General features: G+C 49.2%; 1 protein-coding gene across 2 annotated transcripts in view; it reads right to left on the reverse strand.

Annotated features, from left to right (window-relative positions):
- Positions 1-18,807, reverse strand: part of MAPK1 (mitogen-activated protein kinase 1) — a 105,337-nt gene that overhangs the window by 21,950 nt on the left and 64,580 nt on the right. For both annotated transcript variants that reach the window (XM_051826740.3, XM_051826739.3), the window contains exons 2-6: positions 17,786-17,968; positions 16,442-16,631; positions 8,880-8,996; positions 5,460-5,574; positions 5,079-5,210 (exon numbers count right to left, since the gene is read on the reverse strand). In XM_051826740.3, the coding sequence (XP_051682700.1) occupies positions 5,079-5,210; positions 5,460-5,574; positions 8,880-8,996; positions 16,442-16,631; positions 17,786-17,968 (737 nt within the window). The remainder of the gene's footprint in view (positions 1-5,078; positions 5,211-5,459; positions 5,575-8,879; positions 8,997-16,441; positions 16,632-17,785; positions 17,969-18,807) is intronic.

The following is an 18,807-nucleotide window of genomic DNA, read 5'->3' on the forward strand; positions in this document are numbered from 1 at the left end:
GAATGCTGGGATAGAAGACACGTGACAGAGCTGCCACACTGCCCTGCACAGAGAACTGACCAAGTCCCTCTGCACCAGATGCTCCCACGGCAGGACCACCCAGAGGGCTATCGAATTTCTGGACACTTGCTACTATGAGGAGTGAGGGTATAAAAAAAAAAAAAAAAAAAAAAAAAAAAAAAAAAAAAAAAGAGGGGCCAGCGTTGTGGCGCAGCAGGTTAAAGCCCTGGCTTGAAGTGCCGGCATCCCAGTGCGAGTCCTGGCTGCTCCACTTCCAATCCAGCTCTCTGCTATGGCCTGGGAAATCAGTAGAGGATGGCCCAGGTCCTTGGGCTCCTGCACCTGCATGAGAGACCTGGAAGAAGCTCCTGGCTCCTGGCTCAGGATTAGCTCAGTTCTGGCCATAGTGGCTAATAGGGGAGTGAACCAGCGGATAGAAGACCTGTCCCTCTGCCTCTGCCACTCTGCCTTTCAAATAAATAAAATAAATCTTTAAAAAAAAAAAGAAAGAATTATTGAATCCTCAAGGTTTGTACAGTGTCTGAGTGGAAATGAGGACCGTTTCCCGTGTTTAAGAGATATCCACATTTCCTTTTCTGGACGACCACTGACGAGACTTCAGCGGAGTTCTTCACCTTCCTGGGTCACTCTGCTGCAGATCTAGACTGGCGGCTTCCTGCAGGCAGGTCCTTGGCTCTCCTACAGCTGGTCTGTAGAAGCCTTGCCGGCACAGAGCGGACATGCACACCTACTGATTAAACAAACGACTTTGTGCTTTTAGACTAAAATAACAGAGTTCCATGACAGGTTAAATTCTTCATGGCTCATCTGAGTAAGAGGAGGGTTATTTTCCCACAAGAATCCAGGAGGATCGTGGGATTCACTCTGACACACAGAATGCGGCAAATGATTGTTCCAAGACTCGGTCTCAAGAGACTTTGTAGCTTCTGCTCTCCTGGCATATTCCCACCTACTCTAGTCTACTGTAGGGTGAGGGGCAACGGCAGGACGTGCTGAGGCCACCCGCACCCGCTATGTGCAGGGAGCTGGCAGGCGACTGCAGGGCACACTCCCAGTCACAGCAGCCCAGTGGGCTCCTCAACACACGTGGTGAGCGTCTCAGGCCTGCGTCTTAGAGCAGTTTGTGACGCAGCCACAGCCAGCCAGGTGAACTCCAGCGTGCAACATGCTCCTGGGCCGAGACCCTTACGGGTCATCCCTAAAAGGAACTACACCACAGCCACTCTTCAGAACCACAGACAAGAGACGATCCCAAGATACACACGGACCGACTTCACAAAGTTCCCGGAAACGTGACGTAGAAGATAAGCTGATTTTGGCGCAAAAATGTCTTTGAAATCCATGCCTGATTTTTTCCGTAACACGAATGTCCTGTGACCTCTGTGGAGCCTCCTTGTAAAGGAAAGCCTCGGCCCTGCGGTCTCAGACCCAGGCCTCCCTGCGATGCAGACACTGTCCCTCACGCGATGGTACAGGTGGGCCCACCGCGGTCCCCAGAGGGTAAGTGGAGGGAGGCCTGGCTGCAGAGCCCGCGCTCCCAGCATGTGGAGCTCCTCTGCTCACCCCGCGCCGCCTGCTCCCGTCTCTCTTCCTTTCTTTTTTTTTTTTTTTTAATTTTTTTTTTTTTGACAGGCAGAGTGGACAGTGAGAGAGAGAGACAGAGAGAAAGGTCTTCCTTTGCCGTTGGTTCACCCTCCAATGGCCGCCGCGGCCGGCGCGCTGCGGCCGGCGCACTGCGATGATCCGATGGCAGGAGCCAGGAGCCAGGTGCTTCTCCTGGTCTCCCATGGGGTGCAGGGCCCAAGCACCTGGGCCATCCTCCACTGCACTCCCTGGCCACAGCAGAGGGCTGGCCTGGAAGAGGGGCAACCGGGACAGAATCCGGCGCCCCGACCGGGACTAGAACCCGGTGTGCCAGCACTGCTAGGTGGAGGATTAGCCTAGTGAGCCACGGCGCCGGCCTCTCTTCCTTTCTTTAGTCCACTACAGCCTTCCCCCGCTTCTTCGCCATATTCCCAACACTTAAATTCAAACTCAGTTTTCTGGATTTTAGTGGAGCTAACTGTTATCTGAATGAGCCACTCTCAGCATTCATGATCTTAACCTAAGGAAAATTAACTTTAAAAAAAGCCTGAGAAATAATCTGAGATAGAGCACAACTGACTATAGAAACCAAGGAGGGAAGCCTGGGGTGGGTCCTCCCATCAGCAAACCCCAACTACGAAGCTCTCTTACCACACATCTCTTCAACATGGCGACCCAGGGAAGGGCATTTATGAGGCCCGCTCAGGGACGACAGCACACAAAGTCACCTCATCAGTAATGCCTGCTAGCTATACTGTGAAGTTCTAACTGAAAAAAATCCCATAATCAGACTATATTATACAGCCAGATAATTACAACCACCTAGGTAGAAGCTCTCACACACTGGTACAACAAAATATTGGAGGTTACTTTGGGATTCTGGTAATTAGGAATATTTGTTATTCTCTTATCTCTTCTTTCTATACTTTGAAATTGTCTACAGGCCGGCGCCTCGGCTCACTAGGCTAATCCTCCGCCTGCAGTGCTGGTACACCGGGTTCTAGTCCCAGTTGGGGCACCGGATTCTGTCCCGGTTGCTCCTCTTCCACTCCAGCTCTATGCTGTGGCCCGAGAGTGTAGTGGAGGATGGCCTAAGTGCTTGGGCCCTGCACCCGCATGGGAGACCAGGAGAAGCATCTGGCTCCTGGCTTCGAATCAGCGCGGTGCGCCAGTTACAGTGCGCCTGCCGTGGTGGCCATTAGGGGGTGAACCAACGGAAAAAGAAGGCCATTTTCTCTCTCGGTCTACTCTGTCAAAAAAAAAGAAAAAAAAAAAAGAAAAGAAATTGTCTACAATAACATACCACTCTTATACATAAGGAAATAAAAATAGAGCTTCTCTTATAACCAAAAGAAATTCAATTCTAAACAAGCAAGTGTGGGCCAGTGCTGTGGTATAGCAGGTGAAGCTGCCGCCTGCAGTGCCGGCATCCCATATGGGCACCAGTTTGAGTCCTGGCTGCTCCTCTTCTGATCCAGTTCTCTGCTATGGCCTGGGTTAGCAGTAGAAGATGGCCCAAGTCCTTGGGACCCTGTCACATGGAAGACCTGGAAGAAGCTCCTGGCTCCTGGCTTCGGATCAGCACAGCTCCAGCCATTGTGACCATTTGAGGGAGTGAACTGTCTCCAACTCCACCTCTCAAATAAATTTAAAAAAAAAAAAAAAAAAAAAGTTTTTTTTCTCAACATTTATTTGAGAAGCAGAATGGGGTTGGCGACAGAGACAGGACAGAGGTTATCTTCCACCTGTTGGTTTAATCTCCAAATGGCCACAACAGCTCAGCTGAAGCCAAGAGCCAGGAACTCCATCTTGGTTTCTGACCAGGTGATAGGGTCTAAGCACTTGGACCATCTCCCACTGCTTTCTTAGATGTATTAACAGGAAGCTGAGCAGCTGGGACTCCTGGCATTGCCAGCGGTGACTTAACCTGTTGCACCATGCCACTAGCCCTCCTTTTCCACTTTTTAAGATTTTCATTTATTTATTTGATCGGTGAAATTGCAGACAGAGAGATGGAGAGACAGAGAAAACGGTCTTTCATCTGCTGGTTCACTCCCCAAATGACTGTAACAGTTGGAGTTGGGCCTATCTGAAGCCAGGAGCCTCTGCCAGGTCTTCCACATGGGTGCAGGGGCCAAGGACTTGGGCCATCCTCTCCTGCTTTCCCGGGTACATTAGCAGGGAGCTGGATTGAAAGTGGAGCGGCCAGGACTCAGACCTGTATCCATATGTGGTTCTGGCACTGCAGGTGGTGGCTTTACCCCCTACACCACAGCACCGGCCCCTCAAGGATATCCGAGTTTTAGGAGACTTGTCCCCATCATGGAACCACGGCAGTCTCTTGATGGGATGTTTCCATTGTCCCTAAAAGTTGCTTTGTGCCCCCAGCAGCCAGGCCTTTCTCACACCCTCTGCCAGTCACCTATCTGATTTGTAACCTTGTAGATCATATTGATGGAGTCTCTATGTCTACAATTCTTCCATTCAGCACGCTGCATGTGAGGTTTATGAAAGCCTGTGTTGTTGCTTGTATCAGCTTCTTCTATGAACATACTGGGCTAATTAGATACCTATGTGCTAAGTAAATAATAAATAAGTCATAGACCTAAATAGGACCCAAAACTGTGGAGCTTAAAAAAACAAAAAAACAAAAAACCAGAATCTTCATACCTTCATAACCTTAGGGTATGTGAAACCATTTTTTACAAATGATACATTAATTTATTTAATTTTTAATTGCATGATTATTTATTCCCATTTAATGTGTGTCTATGTATATTAGGCAGCTGTTTTTAAAAGTTTAGACTGTTGGGGGTCAGCACTGTGGCACAGCAAGTCAGGTAAAGCTGCCGCCTGCAGTGCCAGCATATTATATGGGCACCGGTTTGAGTCCTGGCTGCTCCACTTCCGATCCAGCTCTCTGCTATGGCCTGGGGAAGCAGAAGAAGATGGCCCAAGTGCTTGGGTGACCCGGAAGAAGCTCCTGGCTCCTGGCTTTGGATTGGCGCAGCTCCGGCCGTTGTGGTCATCTGGGGGAGTGAACCAGTGGATGGAAGACCTTTCTCTCTGTCTCTATCTCTCTCTGTAACTCTGTCTTTCAAATAAATGAAATACATCTTAGAAAAAGAAAAACTAAACAACAAAAACTCCTTAGACATGCACATTGACTCTAAAGGGTGAATTTTCCTCTGTTGCAAATCATTCTTTAATATCTGGCTTTACCAACTATCAAGTGCGAGATAAAAAGGCTTACAATGTTAAGCAGGCTCCTACACTTTCTTAATCCTCGTCACCCCAGACTCCCTTACCCTTGGCCACTGCTCCCCAACAAAAGGGAAAGACCACCATCTACGGTAGTGAGCCCTCACTAAGGCATCATCCGTGGCCACAGGCCAGTGATGTACCAACTTACAAATAGAGCGAAGAAGCACACAGGAAGCCAACCCCCAGGAAACTAATGAGGGAAGACTTACCTTTGGAGTCAGCATTTGGAAACAGCCTGTTCCATGGCACCTTGTTTTTGTGTGGAAGAGAAAGCAAATAGTTTCTGGCTTTTAAGTTTATTATACAATTCAGGTCTTCTTGTGAAGGGGATCCAAGAATACCTATCAGATAAAATAATTAATTAGCTATTAGTTATCACGACCACAGCAAATTGACCACGCATGTGAGCTGTGGGGCAGAATGAACCCTGGTGCTTACCCAGTGCCACCTTTAACAAGTATTCATAAAAAGGCCCTTAGCATCTTAACTCAGGGGAGGTCACAAATTCACGTCCACCTCAGCTACAGATTTCTGAGAACTCTTCTCAACTGAAGGCGGTGGCTGTGAAGTGAGCAGGCCTCGGCCCTTACCCAGAATGTGGTTCAGCTGGTCCAGGTAGTGCTTCCCCGGGAAGATGGGTCTGTTGGAGAGCATCTCCGCCAGGATGCAGCCTACAGACCAGATGTCGATGGACTTGGTGTAGCCCTGCAGCGGGAAGCAAGCGGGGGACACCTGGTGTCACACAGCACAGCGAGGTCTTCCCACACCATAGGACACGGCTCGGGAGAGGCTCAGCTTCTCCTCTGGAATCCCCAGGATGGCTTCACCCATTGTAAGGATCACGTGAAGAGTCAGGTGGAAAAACTCTTTCCTCCATCCCCTCGGTCCCCACAGAGCAGATGGCACTCTCATATTTTACCCATCTCTGTTTTCAATTTCTTTTTCTACTCATTTTTCAGGCACTAATTTTTCTTTGAAGGAATTCTGCTAAGTCACAGGAGAACTCTAAATCCTTACAGTATAAAAAAGATTTTTTTTTTTTTTTTTTGACAGGCAGAGTGGACAGTGAGAGAGAGAGACAGAGAGAAAGGTCTTCCTTTGCCGTTGGTTCACCCTCCAATGGCCGCCGCGGCCGGCGCGCTGCGGCCGGCACACCGCGCTGATCCGATGGCAGGAGCCAGGAGCCAGGTGCTTTTCCTGGTCTCCCATGGGGTGCAGGGCCCAAGCACCTGGGCCATCCTCCACTGCACTCCCTGGCCACAGCAGAGGGCTGGCCTGGAAGAGGGGCAACCGGGACAGAATCCGGCGCCCCGACCGGGACTAGAACCCGGTGTGCCGGCGCCGCTAGGCGGAGGATTAGCCTAGTGAGCCGCGGCGCCGGCGCAGTATAAAAAAAGATGTTTTTCTAAGGAATATAAGTTGAATTTTATGGAAAATGTTGCAAACAGTAATAAATATAAGGAGAAATGTGGAAATAGCCAGAGAATAAAAATTTGGGTCAAGTGTTAAAACTTAGGGAAACAGTGAAATCTTTTTGGAAAACAAAGAATCAGTGATTAAGATTCACAGGATAAAATTGGGTTGGATTGCCAATCCGAAGCCAGGAGCCTCTTCCAGGTCTCCTATGTGGGTGCAGGGACTCAAGGACTTGAGCCTCCTCTGCTTTCCCAGGCCACAGCAGAGAGCTGGATCAGAAGTGGAGCAGCCGGGTCTCAAATTGGTGCCCATATGGAATGCTGGCACTGTAGGCAGCAGCTTAACCTGCTATGGTACAGCACCGCCCCCGGCTTTTTGAGGTTTCTTTTGAAAGGCAAAGTTGGGGGTGGGTAGAGGGTATCTCTTCCATCTGCTGGTTCACTCCCCAAATGGCTGCAATAGTCAGGGCTGGGCAGGCCAAACCCAGGAGCCAGGAGCTTCTTCCTGGTCTCCTACATGAGTGTGGAGGCCCAAGCACTTGAACCATCTTTGGGTGCTTTCCCAGGCGCATTAGCGGGGAGCTGCATCAGGAAGTAGAGCAGCCGGCCTTGAGCTGATGCCTGTATGGGATGCCAGTGTTGCAGGTGGAAGCTTAACCTGCTGCACCACAATGCTGGCCCCTCTTAAAATCCAAAATAATCTTTGTTTTTGGCCAAAGTTAAATAAAGGGAAATTTAAAACCAACATGGACACGCACCCACACAGCACCAAGCAGAGGTGTGTTCTGATGCACTTCACAGAGAAGGAACAAAGCATCACTGCTGTGGTACTTACACAACATGCGTGGTTCTACAAACCAGCTTACCTGTGTTCTGCAAAAATGTCGCTGAGTGAATGCTGATCGTCTTAGGTGGGCTAAGGGTTCCCTGGCTTTAGGGAAGTACACCCCCTTTCTAGAAGTATCAGTGTTTCCCAAGGGGGCACGAGTGAAGTGACGGACCAGGCTGGTGCAGAGTGAAGACGGTCAGACCAAGAGGAGAGCGCGGAGAAGACGAGAGGAGAGAAAGGTGGGGAGCAAGGGGAAGGAAGGGTATGATGCCAACGGCAGGGGAATGAAGGTGAGGGGTACAGGGGCAGTCACTGTACTCTCAGTTTTTCTATGGGCTTTAAAGATTTTTAAGTTAAAAAAAAAGAATAAAGTTGAACACGTCACTAGAAAGATGATCCTAGGCTAGAGGTGTTACAAGTAAATGAATCTCCACAAAGGTTCCCACACAGTAAGCCCATAGGTAGAAGGGGCGAGAGCCTCTGGAACATGCAGAGAGCCCACCCTGTCTGGCTGTGTCCCCCTGGGGGGCAACTGGGGCACCTCAAGATGGAATGGCGACACGAGACCAAGTAGCCACCAGATGAAAGACACACGGGCACCCCTTGCTAGGAACGACTGTCCACGGCTGGCTGGAGATGCAACCTGCTGTGTGGGATTATTTTAACACAGTTATGAGAGTCAACACAGCACTTTCTTCTCTGAAACATCTGTTACACCAAATCCTTCTTTCTAGTGGAATTGATCTTAATGAGCTTACTTTTGGAACTAAAATGAACAAATGTAGGTTATCAGGGATAACTGCTTTAAATAATCCCATTTCCTAACTACAGTAATCTAACGGCTTCTCCTTACTTGCGGAGGACGGAGGAAGAGCATGGAGCCTGTGAGCTTAGGAGCCCTGCTCTTCCATTTCCACCCAGCCTCCCGACTTCACTCCTGGCTCCTGGGCCCCAGACTTACGGTGCAATGTCTGTTCACATGACTCCTCCCACACTACTTTCCAGCAGATGGGGCTGTGCTTAGGAATCTCAGAGTCCTGCGATACCAGACAAACGTAACCATGCCAGGCCCACCTAGCTACCTAATTTTGGCTCACACGCTCTCTGCAAACGAGGCATGAAAAGCCACCGTATTCACGGCAGCCTTCAACTTTTGCCTGCTTGCTCATAACCTAACACACCCGTCACCCTTTCGCCTTCTGGTGCTTCTGCAGAGGTATTCAATCATTTCTGAGGAGACACACAGATCTTAGCAGAGCTCAGATGCGACAGGATGCGCTCTCCACAGCCACGTGGAGGCACAGGGGAAGGCCCTTTCCTGGCAAACACAAGTACCATGTAACTTTGAAGGAATCACAAGAGCTGTAGGTCTTCTTCAGGGAGAAGAGACATTCCTCATTATAAAGGTACAGCTGATTTAGACAGCACAGCCCTGGTTCGGTGCTGAGATGACCAGGAAGCCTCTGGTACATGCCCAGGCAGTGGTGTTGGTAGGTGCAGCTTCCACAGGCAGGACTGACCAAATGGCAGGACACAGACCACTTACAGTCACAGCGACCGGGAGGCTCAACCTGACGCGAGGACAGGTCAGCACCACCCCAGCCACGGTGCAGTGGCTGAACCAGGGCCCAGAAGTTCTAACGCAGTACGATGAGATAAAACAGTGCCTTGGCTCCAAGCCTCCACGCAAGTAGAAACAGGTTGGAGAGGGAGGCCTCCTACAACCCACATGCAAGGTTTTCTTTTTATGCAAACTTGGTCCTTACCTTGGAATTCAGCATAATTTCTGGAGCCCTGTACCAACGCGTGGCTACATACTCTGTCAGGAACCCTGTGTGATCATGGTCCGGATCCGCAACGCGGGCCAGGCCGAAGTCACAGATCTGAGAGGGAAAACAAAACAAAACACAGGACATGTCTTAAAGATTCTAAACAGCCTGACATCAGAACATCATAAAAATAAAAACAGAAAACAGCAATGATACAAAAAGTAGTTTCTTCTATCACCACGCAGCAGACACTTGGTGACAAGTCTACAAATTCACAATTATTTAATCCTCCCAACAATCAGGATGGCAGTGATGATGCTCCACGCGTCAGGGACCAGGAAACAGGCTGGCTGAATCAATAGGGCACAGTGTAAGGGGCTCTCCTAGCTTTCACTGTCTGCTTAGCACACCACAGTCTTGCTTGGGTGAATTGAGAAAAATGGTTCTGGCTAAAGTTACGAAGCTACTTGGGGCCCTTTTTTGGCCCTGTTCTGCAGGGGCTCCTGGAATCATCACTGCCAGGACCCCCACTTGCCTTCTATTTCTCAAATTCCCGTTGGCCCATCAGTAGTTATTGCAAAGTTGCTTTCCACTTCCTTCCCCTTCTATGTAGTCAAATCTACTCCCAAAGGCGCAGCTCTGGCCATTGTGGCCAACTGGGGGAGTGAACCAGTGGATGTAAGACCTCCCTCTCTCTCTCTGTCTCTGCCTCTCCTTCTCTGTGTAATTCTTTCAAGTAAATAAATAAATATTAAAAAAACAAACAAACAAACAAACCCACAACTCTTTTCAAGACTGTCAAAAGACAGCTTGTCTCATTTTCCTTTTTTCTTTTTCTAACTGCTGCACCAAAGGTCAACCAAGTCTAACTCATACTACTCAGTCGAGTGCCCAGGCTACAAAACGTTGAGAGCAGTGACAGGGAGTGCTCCACACAACACAGAATGTGAGGGCAGTGATGGCGTGAGCTCCATGCCATGGAAGGGAAACTTGGTTAATCCTCCGCCTGTGGCGCCGGATTCTGTCCCAGTTGCTCCTCTTCCAGTCCAGTCTCTGCTGTGGCCCAGGAAGGCAGTGAAGGATGGCTCAAGTGCTTGGGCCCTGCACCTGCATGGGAGACCAGGAGAAGCACCTGGTTCCTGGCTTTGGATCGGCCGCAGCACGCCGGCTGTAGCAGCCATTTGGGGGGTGAATCAACGGAAGGAAGACCTTTCTCTCTGTCCCTCTCTCTCTTTTATTTATTTTATTTATTTCTTTATTTTTTTGACAGGCAGAGTGGATAGTGAGAGAGAGACAGAGAGAAAGGTCTTTCTTTGCCATTGGTTCACCCTCTAATGGCCACCACGGCTGGCGCGCTGCGGCCGGCGCACCACGCTGATCCAATGGCAGGAGCCAGGTGCTTCTCCTGGTCTCCCATGCAGGTGCAGGGTCCAAGGACTTGGGCCATCCTCCACTGCACTCCTGGGCCACAGCAGAGAGTTGGCCTGGAAGAGGGGCAACCGGGACAGAATCCGGCGCCCCGATCAGGATTAGAACTCGGTGTGCCGGCGCCGCTAGGCGGAAGATTAGCCTAGTGAGCCGCAGCGACGGCCTCTCTGTCCCTCTCTAACTCTGCCTGTCAAAAAAAAAAAAAAAAAAAAAAAAAAAGAGGATCTAGAAGAAGAAACACGGAATTACCCCTTAAACTTCAGCAGTCTTGTATGTCTATCTTCTGGGCTGAATAAATACAAACTTTGTTACCACAAAGGAAACCCAGCCCCAAAGACATTTTGCGTCTCCTAGTCCTCCTCCAAGCAGGCCAGTACCATATGTGTTCAGATCCCTGCTTCCCGGGCTTCCTCTTGGGGATTTCACGTGGTCAGTCCAGCAAAGGCAGAGGGCACAGTCTGGTGCAGATCACAGTCTCCCCTACCCTCCAGGCTCCCTGCCCTAGATCGGCTGCAAACATGCCAGCACAACTTCAAACAGACCCATAACCCCGTGTGGGTCTGGGGCCCTGAGAGGTCAGCATTGCGGGGCCTCGGGGCTGCGGGGAACAAGCCAGAAGAGCACGGGTGGAAACCAGAAACCAAAGCCAGCTTTTAGCTGCGAGCCCACACAGGGCTAAGCACCAAGGACAGCTGACGTCCTGAGTGTCAAGAGTAGGGAACACTTCAGCAACACGGAAACCCATGGTAAAGGGGAAGAAATGACACAACTCCCTGCTTGAAAACCCAGAAGGACCTTAACAGTGTGAGGTCGGGGGGGCCACAGGGCCTGCAGGAAGGGTGTCCGTCACCACAGGGACTGAGTGTGTGAGTCTGAGACTAAGGTTCCAGACGGCAGAAGCCCCCCGTCTGTCAGCAGCACTTCGTCCACGTCACGCTGGACGCTGGGCCGTATGCACCCTGTCCTATTTGGACGTGTTCACTGTGACCAATCAGTGACTTCAGTTCTCACTCACCTTCTCTCCTGAATAGTTAGACACGGGTGAATGATATGCACTCCACACGTATGTGAACTGCAATGATTTGAATACCTAACAACATCCTGTGTGGGGCTGGCATTTGGCACAGCAGTTAAGACACGGCCTGGCACGCTGCTATCACATACTGAAGTGCCTGCTTAGAGCCCCAGCTACTCTATTTTTTTATTAAAGGATTTATTTGAGAGTTACAGAGAGATAGGGAGAGACATGGGGAGATCTCCCGTCCACTGGTCCATTCCCCAGTTGGCCACAATGGCCAGGCTGAATCCAGGAACTATATCTACTAGGTCTTTCATGTGGGTGCAGGGGCCCAAACATTTGGGCCATCTTCTGCTTTCCTAGGTCATCAGCAGGAAGCTGGATTGGAAGCGGAGCAGCCAGGACTGAACAGGCACCTGTATGGGATGCTGGAGCTGGCTTTACCTGCTATGCCACAATGCTGGACTTGCTACTCCACTTCTGATCCAGCCTCCTGCTAAATGCACAACTTGGGAGGCAGAAATATCAGTGGTTCAAATATTTAGGTCCCTGCCATCCACTTGGGAGATCTGAATTCCTGGCTCCTGGCTTCGGCCTGGCCCAGTCCTGGCTGTTGTGGACATTTGGGGAGTGAACCAGCAGATGGAAAATTTCTCTGTTTTCCTCTCTCTGCCTTTCAAATAAAATGAAAATAAAAACTAAGTACACACACACAAACACACACTCTATATGTGGATACATAGTTACCCAGTTGTGTTTCTATGTGTTTAATTTTGAAAACCATGCCTGGATTAAGCAGATGATCAATACACACACACACACATATGAAATCAGTGTGGGTATAACATTTGACAAAGAGATGAATAAAATGGCCCTAAGTAAAGACAAGCCCATCAACAGTGAAGAGATAACAAAGTATTTTGGTTCTGACTCTTATTTTTAAGGATGAACCGTTTTCAAGTAAAAATAAGAGCCAATTTTTCCCTAAAATATTATATACTGAGAATGTCTCTCTAAAAACAAACAGAAACAATCTGCTGTAACGGGGGGGGGGGGGTGATAAGACACTGCACGGAAAAAAAGCACAAGGAAACATTCAAATATTTATTATGATTTTATAAGAAAATCACTAAAGGTCAAAAACCTAGTATAGCCATTCCTAAAAGCAGCTTCGTTCTTCACGCGTCCACCTGGCTTTTACTAGGACATATGCGGGAAAGGAGTAGGTGACAGCCTGGGCAGAACAAGTGGGCAACAGGAGGCTCCCAAGAGCGGACAGCGTCCCATCTCCCACCCACGTGTACCTGGTGAAGGAAGCCACCCTCCGTACCTCCTTACTCAGCACCAGCCACGCGGCTTCAGAGAGGAGTACACAAGCTGCCCACGGCACGACGGAGCCCAGGCGTCTCTCAGAGTCACAGCAGACTCCGCCATCACCCCTCATCCACTGCTGTGGCCACGCAAAGGAAGACTCAACGTTCTGTGCACTAGGCCCTCATTTCGCATCTTCAGGCCTACTGTGCCCTTTGCTTACCCAAGGAAAAACTGCTCTTACCCAGAGGGCCAGCATACACACCACCTTCCTCCTGCTGCCTCTCACAGCCCCAGGCACAACCAGCCCACCTCTGGGCTTTGCTTTTGCACACTCGTTTCATATTTTCACGACTGTGTACTGACTATCACCTCTGACCCATTGGTGTCCAGAGTTCAGGGACATACGCTTGTCTCCCTTCCTGGTGTGCCTTTCACAGTTCCTCGCAGGAACGTCTGCTAACTGAACTGGGAGAAGTGACTACTGCTACACATCTATATGTACTTTTGTAATGGCTTCAGATATAATTCACATACTGTATAATTCACCCATTTAAAATGTACAGCTTCGATAACCATGAAATCATAAAACCATTCCCACTATCCAATTTGAGAACATTTTTATCATCTCAGAAAAGAACTAGCAGGCCACTCCACTCTCCCCCACACCAATCAGCCTAGAGAACCACCACGCTACCTCTGCTTCCACAGATTTGCCTGCTCCGGACATTTCACATAAGCACCATGTTTTCTCATGGGCTTTTCTCACAGGCACCGTGTTTGCAAGATTCAGCCACCATGTTAGTCCTACTCCATTCCTCTTTATCCCACTGCATGGACCTACTGCACTGTATTCTTCCATCATCACATGCCATCTGGATTGCTCTCACTTTTGGCCATAACTTAATATTCTTATGAATATTTGCATGCAAGGTTTTGAGTGGACACATGCTTCCATTTCACCCAGACTGCTAGAGTGGAATCCCTGCCACCATCACTTATTATTTGGCTTTTCAATTGTAATTATTCTAGGGAGTGCAGAGTGGTATCTCGTAGTGACCTTTGCATTTCTCAACTGACTAATGATATCAAGCATCTTTTCATGTGCTTACTGGTCCTCTGTATTTCTTCCTTAGCAAAATGTTTGTTCAGATCTTTAGTTCATTTTTAACTTCAGCCATTCCCCTTTTTATTAGAGTTCTACGAGTCCTTCATATACTCTAGTTGTAATTCCCCTATGACAAATATGATCTGCAAACGTCTTCTCTTACCCAGTGGGTTGTCTTCACTTTCTTAATGAAACCACTAGGAAACTTTGTACGATAATTTTGAGGAATCCATTTACCTTTTCCTTTTGTTGCTTCGAGTTTTTTGGTGTTGTGTCTAAGAAGCTTTACCTAACACAAGATCGTAAAGATCTACTTCTGTGGTTTTTTGTTGTTGTTGTTCAAATTCTGTTTACTTATTTTTGTATTATTTGAAAGGTGGAGAGACAGAGATCTTCCATCTACTGGTCCACTCCCCAAATTCCCCAACGCTGGGGCTGGTTCAGGCTGAAGCCAGGAACCTGGAGCTCAACCTGGTCTCCCAGGTGGGTGGCAGGGACCCAAGCACTCAAACCATCACCTGCTGACCTCCGACGCAATTTCCTCTTTCTTCTGTATGTGGGTATTTATTGTCCCGGCACCATCTGCTGAAAGACTGTTCTTTCCCCAGTGAGCAGACCTAGCATCCTTGTGAAAAACAGTCAGCCATCGACATAGAGGTTTCTCTGTCTCCTTAGTTTCTTTTTATTTCAGAGACAGACACAGACAGAGATGGACAGATAACACAGATAAGACAGAGAGCGCACTTCCATCCTCTAGTTCATTTTCCGAGTTACCCACAATGGCTTGGGGTTGAAGCTGGGAGCCAGGAGCTTATTTTAGGCCTTCCCTGTAGGTAGCAGGAACCTAATTACTTGAGCCATCACCACTGCCTCCCAGGGTTCACATTAGCAGGAAGGAGTGAAGAGCCAGAGCTCGGACCTGAAAAAAGGCATTGTGAAATGGGATGCGGGCGTCTTAAGCCAATGTTTGTCCCCTTGTGTAGGTTCAGTAGACCAAATCCACACCCTTTCAGGGCATCTAAGACATCCACAGATCTTCCTCCGTATTTAGCTCTGCCATCTATTAAAACAGAAACAACGTCCTACATATCTTCGGAAGAAATCTGAGGACTGTAAAGACTGGGTTTTCCCATTTATCTGGAATACCTTAGTAGGTATTAAAATCAGGGAGGTTACATTTTCTACTGATGGTTTTTTTTTTTGACAGGCAGAGTGGACAGTGAGAGAACAGAGAAAGGTCTTCCTTCCATTGGTTCACCCTCCAATGGCTGCTGTGGCTGGCACACCGTGCTGATCCTAAGCCAGGAGCCAGTGCTTCTCCTGGTCTCCCATGTGGGTGCAGAGCCCAAGCACTTGGGCCATCCTCCACTGCACTCCTGGGCCACAGCAGAGAGCTGGACTGGAAGAGGAGCAACCGGGACAGAATCCGGCGCCCTGACTGGGACTAGAATCTGGTGTGCCGGCGCCACAGGCGGAAGATTAGCCTAGTGAGCTGCGGCACCAGTCTTATTAATGGTTTTTTAAAAGATTTATTCATTTACTTGAAAGGCAGAATGATTTGCAGGAAAGGACGAACAGAGAGAGATGTGCATCTTCTGTCCACTGGTTCACTCCCCAAATGGCCACAACAGCTGGGGCTGGCACCAGGCTGAAGTCAGGAGCCAGGAACTCCATCTGGGTCTCCCACATGGGTGGCAGGGACTCAAATACTTGAGCCATCAATCACAGCTTCCAGGAGCATCACCAGGAAGCTGCATCAGAAGCAGGGTAGCCAGGATTTGAACCGGCACTCCAAAACATGGAATGTAGGCATCCTGTATCTGAATGCCATGCCAGCTCCTCTTCAGACGCTAGCTTCCTGCTAATAAAGTGCACCCTGGGAGGCAGCAGGTGATAGCTTAAGTACCTGGGTCTCTGCCACTGTCACTGTCACTGTCACTGCCTCTGTCACTGTCGCTTGTTCTCTTGCTTGCTCTGCTTTTCAAATAATAATTCTTACTAATGCAGAATCTCAGATCTCATCAAAACACAGCATTTTCATTAACATAAAAAAACCTTAGGGTTCGGTGTTATGGCGCAGGGGGTTAATGCCCTGGCCTGAAGCGCTGGCATCCCATGAGGGCGCCAATTCGAGACCCAGCTGCTCCACTTTCAATTCAGCTCTCTGCTATGGCCTGGGAATGCAGTAGAAGATGGCCTGGGTCCTTGGGCCCCTGCACCTGCGTAGGAGACCTGAAAAAGCTTCTGGCTCCTGGCTTCGGATCGGCGCAGCTCCAGCTGTTGCGGCCAACTGGGGAGTGAACCATTGGATAGAAGACATCTCTCTCTCTCTCTCTCTCTCTCTCTCTCTCTCCCTCTCCTCTCTGTGTAACTCTGGCTTTCAATAAATAAGTCTTAAAAAAAAACCTTACACACAAAATACATATTATTATATATGCATATATTTACATACATGAAGTATAGAAGCACAGGCAAAAAACTGGATAAAGGTACACCAATCTGTTATGGTGGTTAGTTATCTCTGGGGAGAAAAGGGTAATGAGATGGATGAGGAAGAGGAGGACTTGCATTTTTTCCAGAAATGCCATTTTCACGTATTTCTGGTATAATTTTAAACACAAATACAACCACGGCTTAGCAAGCATTCCCCCCCTATTTTCCCACACATCATGCAGGAGTCCCAAGCTGGCTGACCTTGAGATCACAGGTGGTGTTGAGCAGCAGGTTGGAAGGCTTGAGGTCACGGTGCAGAACGTTGGCTGAATGGATGTATTTTAACCCTCTGAGGATCTGGTAGAGAAAATAGCAGATATGGTCGTTGCTGAGGTGCTGTGTCTTCAAGAGCTTGTAAAGATCTGTTTCCATGAGGTCCTGGACTATGTATCTGTTTGCACAGGTTAAGTCAAAACACTGATGGCAAAGCACAGCAGACAAGACGCACGTCACTCCACTGTCGCACTGCGAGTTCTGAAGGCAAAGGAGAAACTGAGAAAGACTTGGTGTCCCTTCCACAAAGGACTCTCAAGTAGTTAATTCCTGTCAATTGGACTAGACAACAGGCACAGAGCAGGCTGGCAGACCCGGCTAGCCGGCCATCCACTGCCAACAAATACCTGTGAGGCTTGCTGGAAGAGGCTGGGAGAGTGGCTGGCGACACCCCAGGCTGCTCCTCTGTCCCAGCATCAGTTTGGAATTTTACTGCTCCTTCTCCCTCCTTCTTGCCCCCATCTGCACCAAGATCAACCATAAAAGTTCAGAAAGATCAGTCTAGAGATACGCTGTTGCTAAATCCTGTCTGCAGTCTGCTTTCTGGCTCCCTGGAGACCCTGGGAAGTCAGGGGAGGCTTGTGCTGGTTTTGCTCCTCATGCTTTCTTGCCCTGCCCTGCATCTCAGCACCCAAACCTGAGCTGCACTAGCAGTCTTCTTTCTTACAGAAAGAAAGTTAAAAGCCTGAGCTTTTAACTCCACCCTAATAATTCAGTTAGCAGAGCCTGAGGGCTTCTTTTATTAATTTCTACGCAACTCCTTTCTATTTGCTGTCTCCTAAAGATTCACGCCAGATGAGAAGCAGCGTGAGCGTGTAACTACAAGGAGGCCTGACTTAACCCCTGTCATCTGCCAGACATATTTTCACCCTTCTCCTTCTCTCAAAAGGACCTTTCTCTACCCAGGCAGCTTCGTCGGGGCCTCCTCAGTCCGGATTTCTGAATGCTGGTAGAGATCACCAGGTGCTTTCAGGGCTGGGTTGCCTTAACGAGGCTGAGTCCTACAGAGAGGGTACGCACGGTCTGAGATCAGGACGGAACTGATGGAACCAGTGGGCCGTCCAGGATCTCCTTTCCTGCTCTACTTACTGCTTTTTCCGTTTCCCCAACCAAGTAGCTCGTCCCTGTGATGACTGGAAACGCATCCACCAAGATCTCCAACAACCACACTTAGAGCACTTCTCCTCTCCCCCAGCACACCCAGGAGATTTCAAGTGGTGTTCACTCAGCGAGGTGAGGCCGAGCATGGAGTTAGCTGCCAGGAAAGGATACACATCTTTCATCTGCTCAATGGTTGGGGCTCGAATAATGTCATTGATTCCAATGATGTTCTCATGTCTGAAGCGCAGTAAGATTTTTATCTCCCTCAGGGTTCGCTGGCAGTAGGTCTGGTGCTCAAAAGGACTGATTTTCTTGATAGCCACTCGAACTTTGTTGACATTATCATAAGCAGAGCTTAAAAAAGAGAGAGAGAGACAGCATTAAAAACAGCACACAGAATACACAAACTGGTAAAGCACTGGATCTGCAATACAGTGCCCAGGTATCTCTTTCACACCCGTGAAGGCAGCACAGCCACAGGAAGGCCTCCCGCTCAGGCGGAAGCTGCTGACACAGGACAGCACAGACCGCACCTCGAGCTCCACCCCGGGGCCTGGCCTGAGCACTGGGTGCATGTCCCTCTGCATGAATCAGAGACACAAGCAAGCACATTCCGGCCACACAGATCGCCCTGCCTCCAAACAATGTCTGACTGTTGGGTCCGACTCCTCGGACTCCGCAGAAACGTGCAAGTGACCATCAACCACGCGTCTGTCCCTAACAAAACCAACACAGGTGGAGACCTTGATTGTTTCTGCCAACTCTGTCTCACCTGAAAAATGAGGCACCTGTTTTTCCCCTCTACGAAACTGAACCATGATGTTTGTGTAGTTTTATGATAAAATCTATAAAGTATTCTTTAAAAAATACTTTCGTAGCCATAACATGCAGCTAGTTCTTTCCAAGTTGTCCGTAAGGCCTGACTTAATAGAATTCCAAGTAGAGGCTGGCACCGGCACACCGGGTTCTAGTCCCCGTTGTGGCGCCGGATTCTTTCCCGGTTGCCCCTCTTCCAGGCCAGCTCTCTGCTGTAGCCAGGGCAGGCAGTGGAGGATGGCCCAGGTGCTTGGGCCCTGTACCCACATGGGTACAGGCAGAGTGGATAGTGAGAGAGAGACAGAGAGAAAGGTCATCCTTTTGCCGTTGGTTCACCCTCCAATGGCCACCACGGCTGGCGCGCTGCAGCCGGCGCA

The sequence above is a fragment of the Oryctolagus cuniculus genome, chromosome 21 (genome assembly GCF_051225735.1).
Source record: "Oryctolagus cuniculus isolate XC-2025 breed Fujian yellow rabbit chromosome 21, ASM5122573v1, whole genome shotgun sequence".
NCBI classification, from domain to species: domain Eukaryota; kingdom Metazoa; phylum Chordata; class Mammalia; order Lagomorpha; family Leporidae; genus Oryctolagus; species Oryctolagus cuniculus.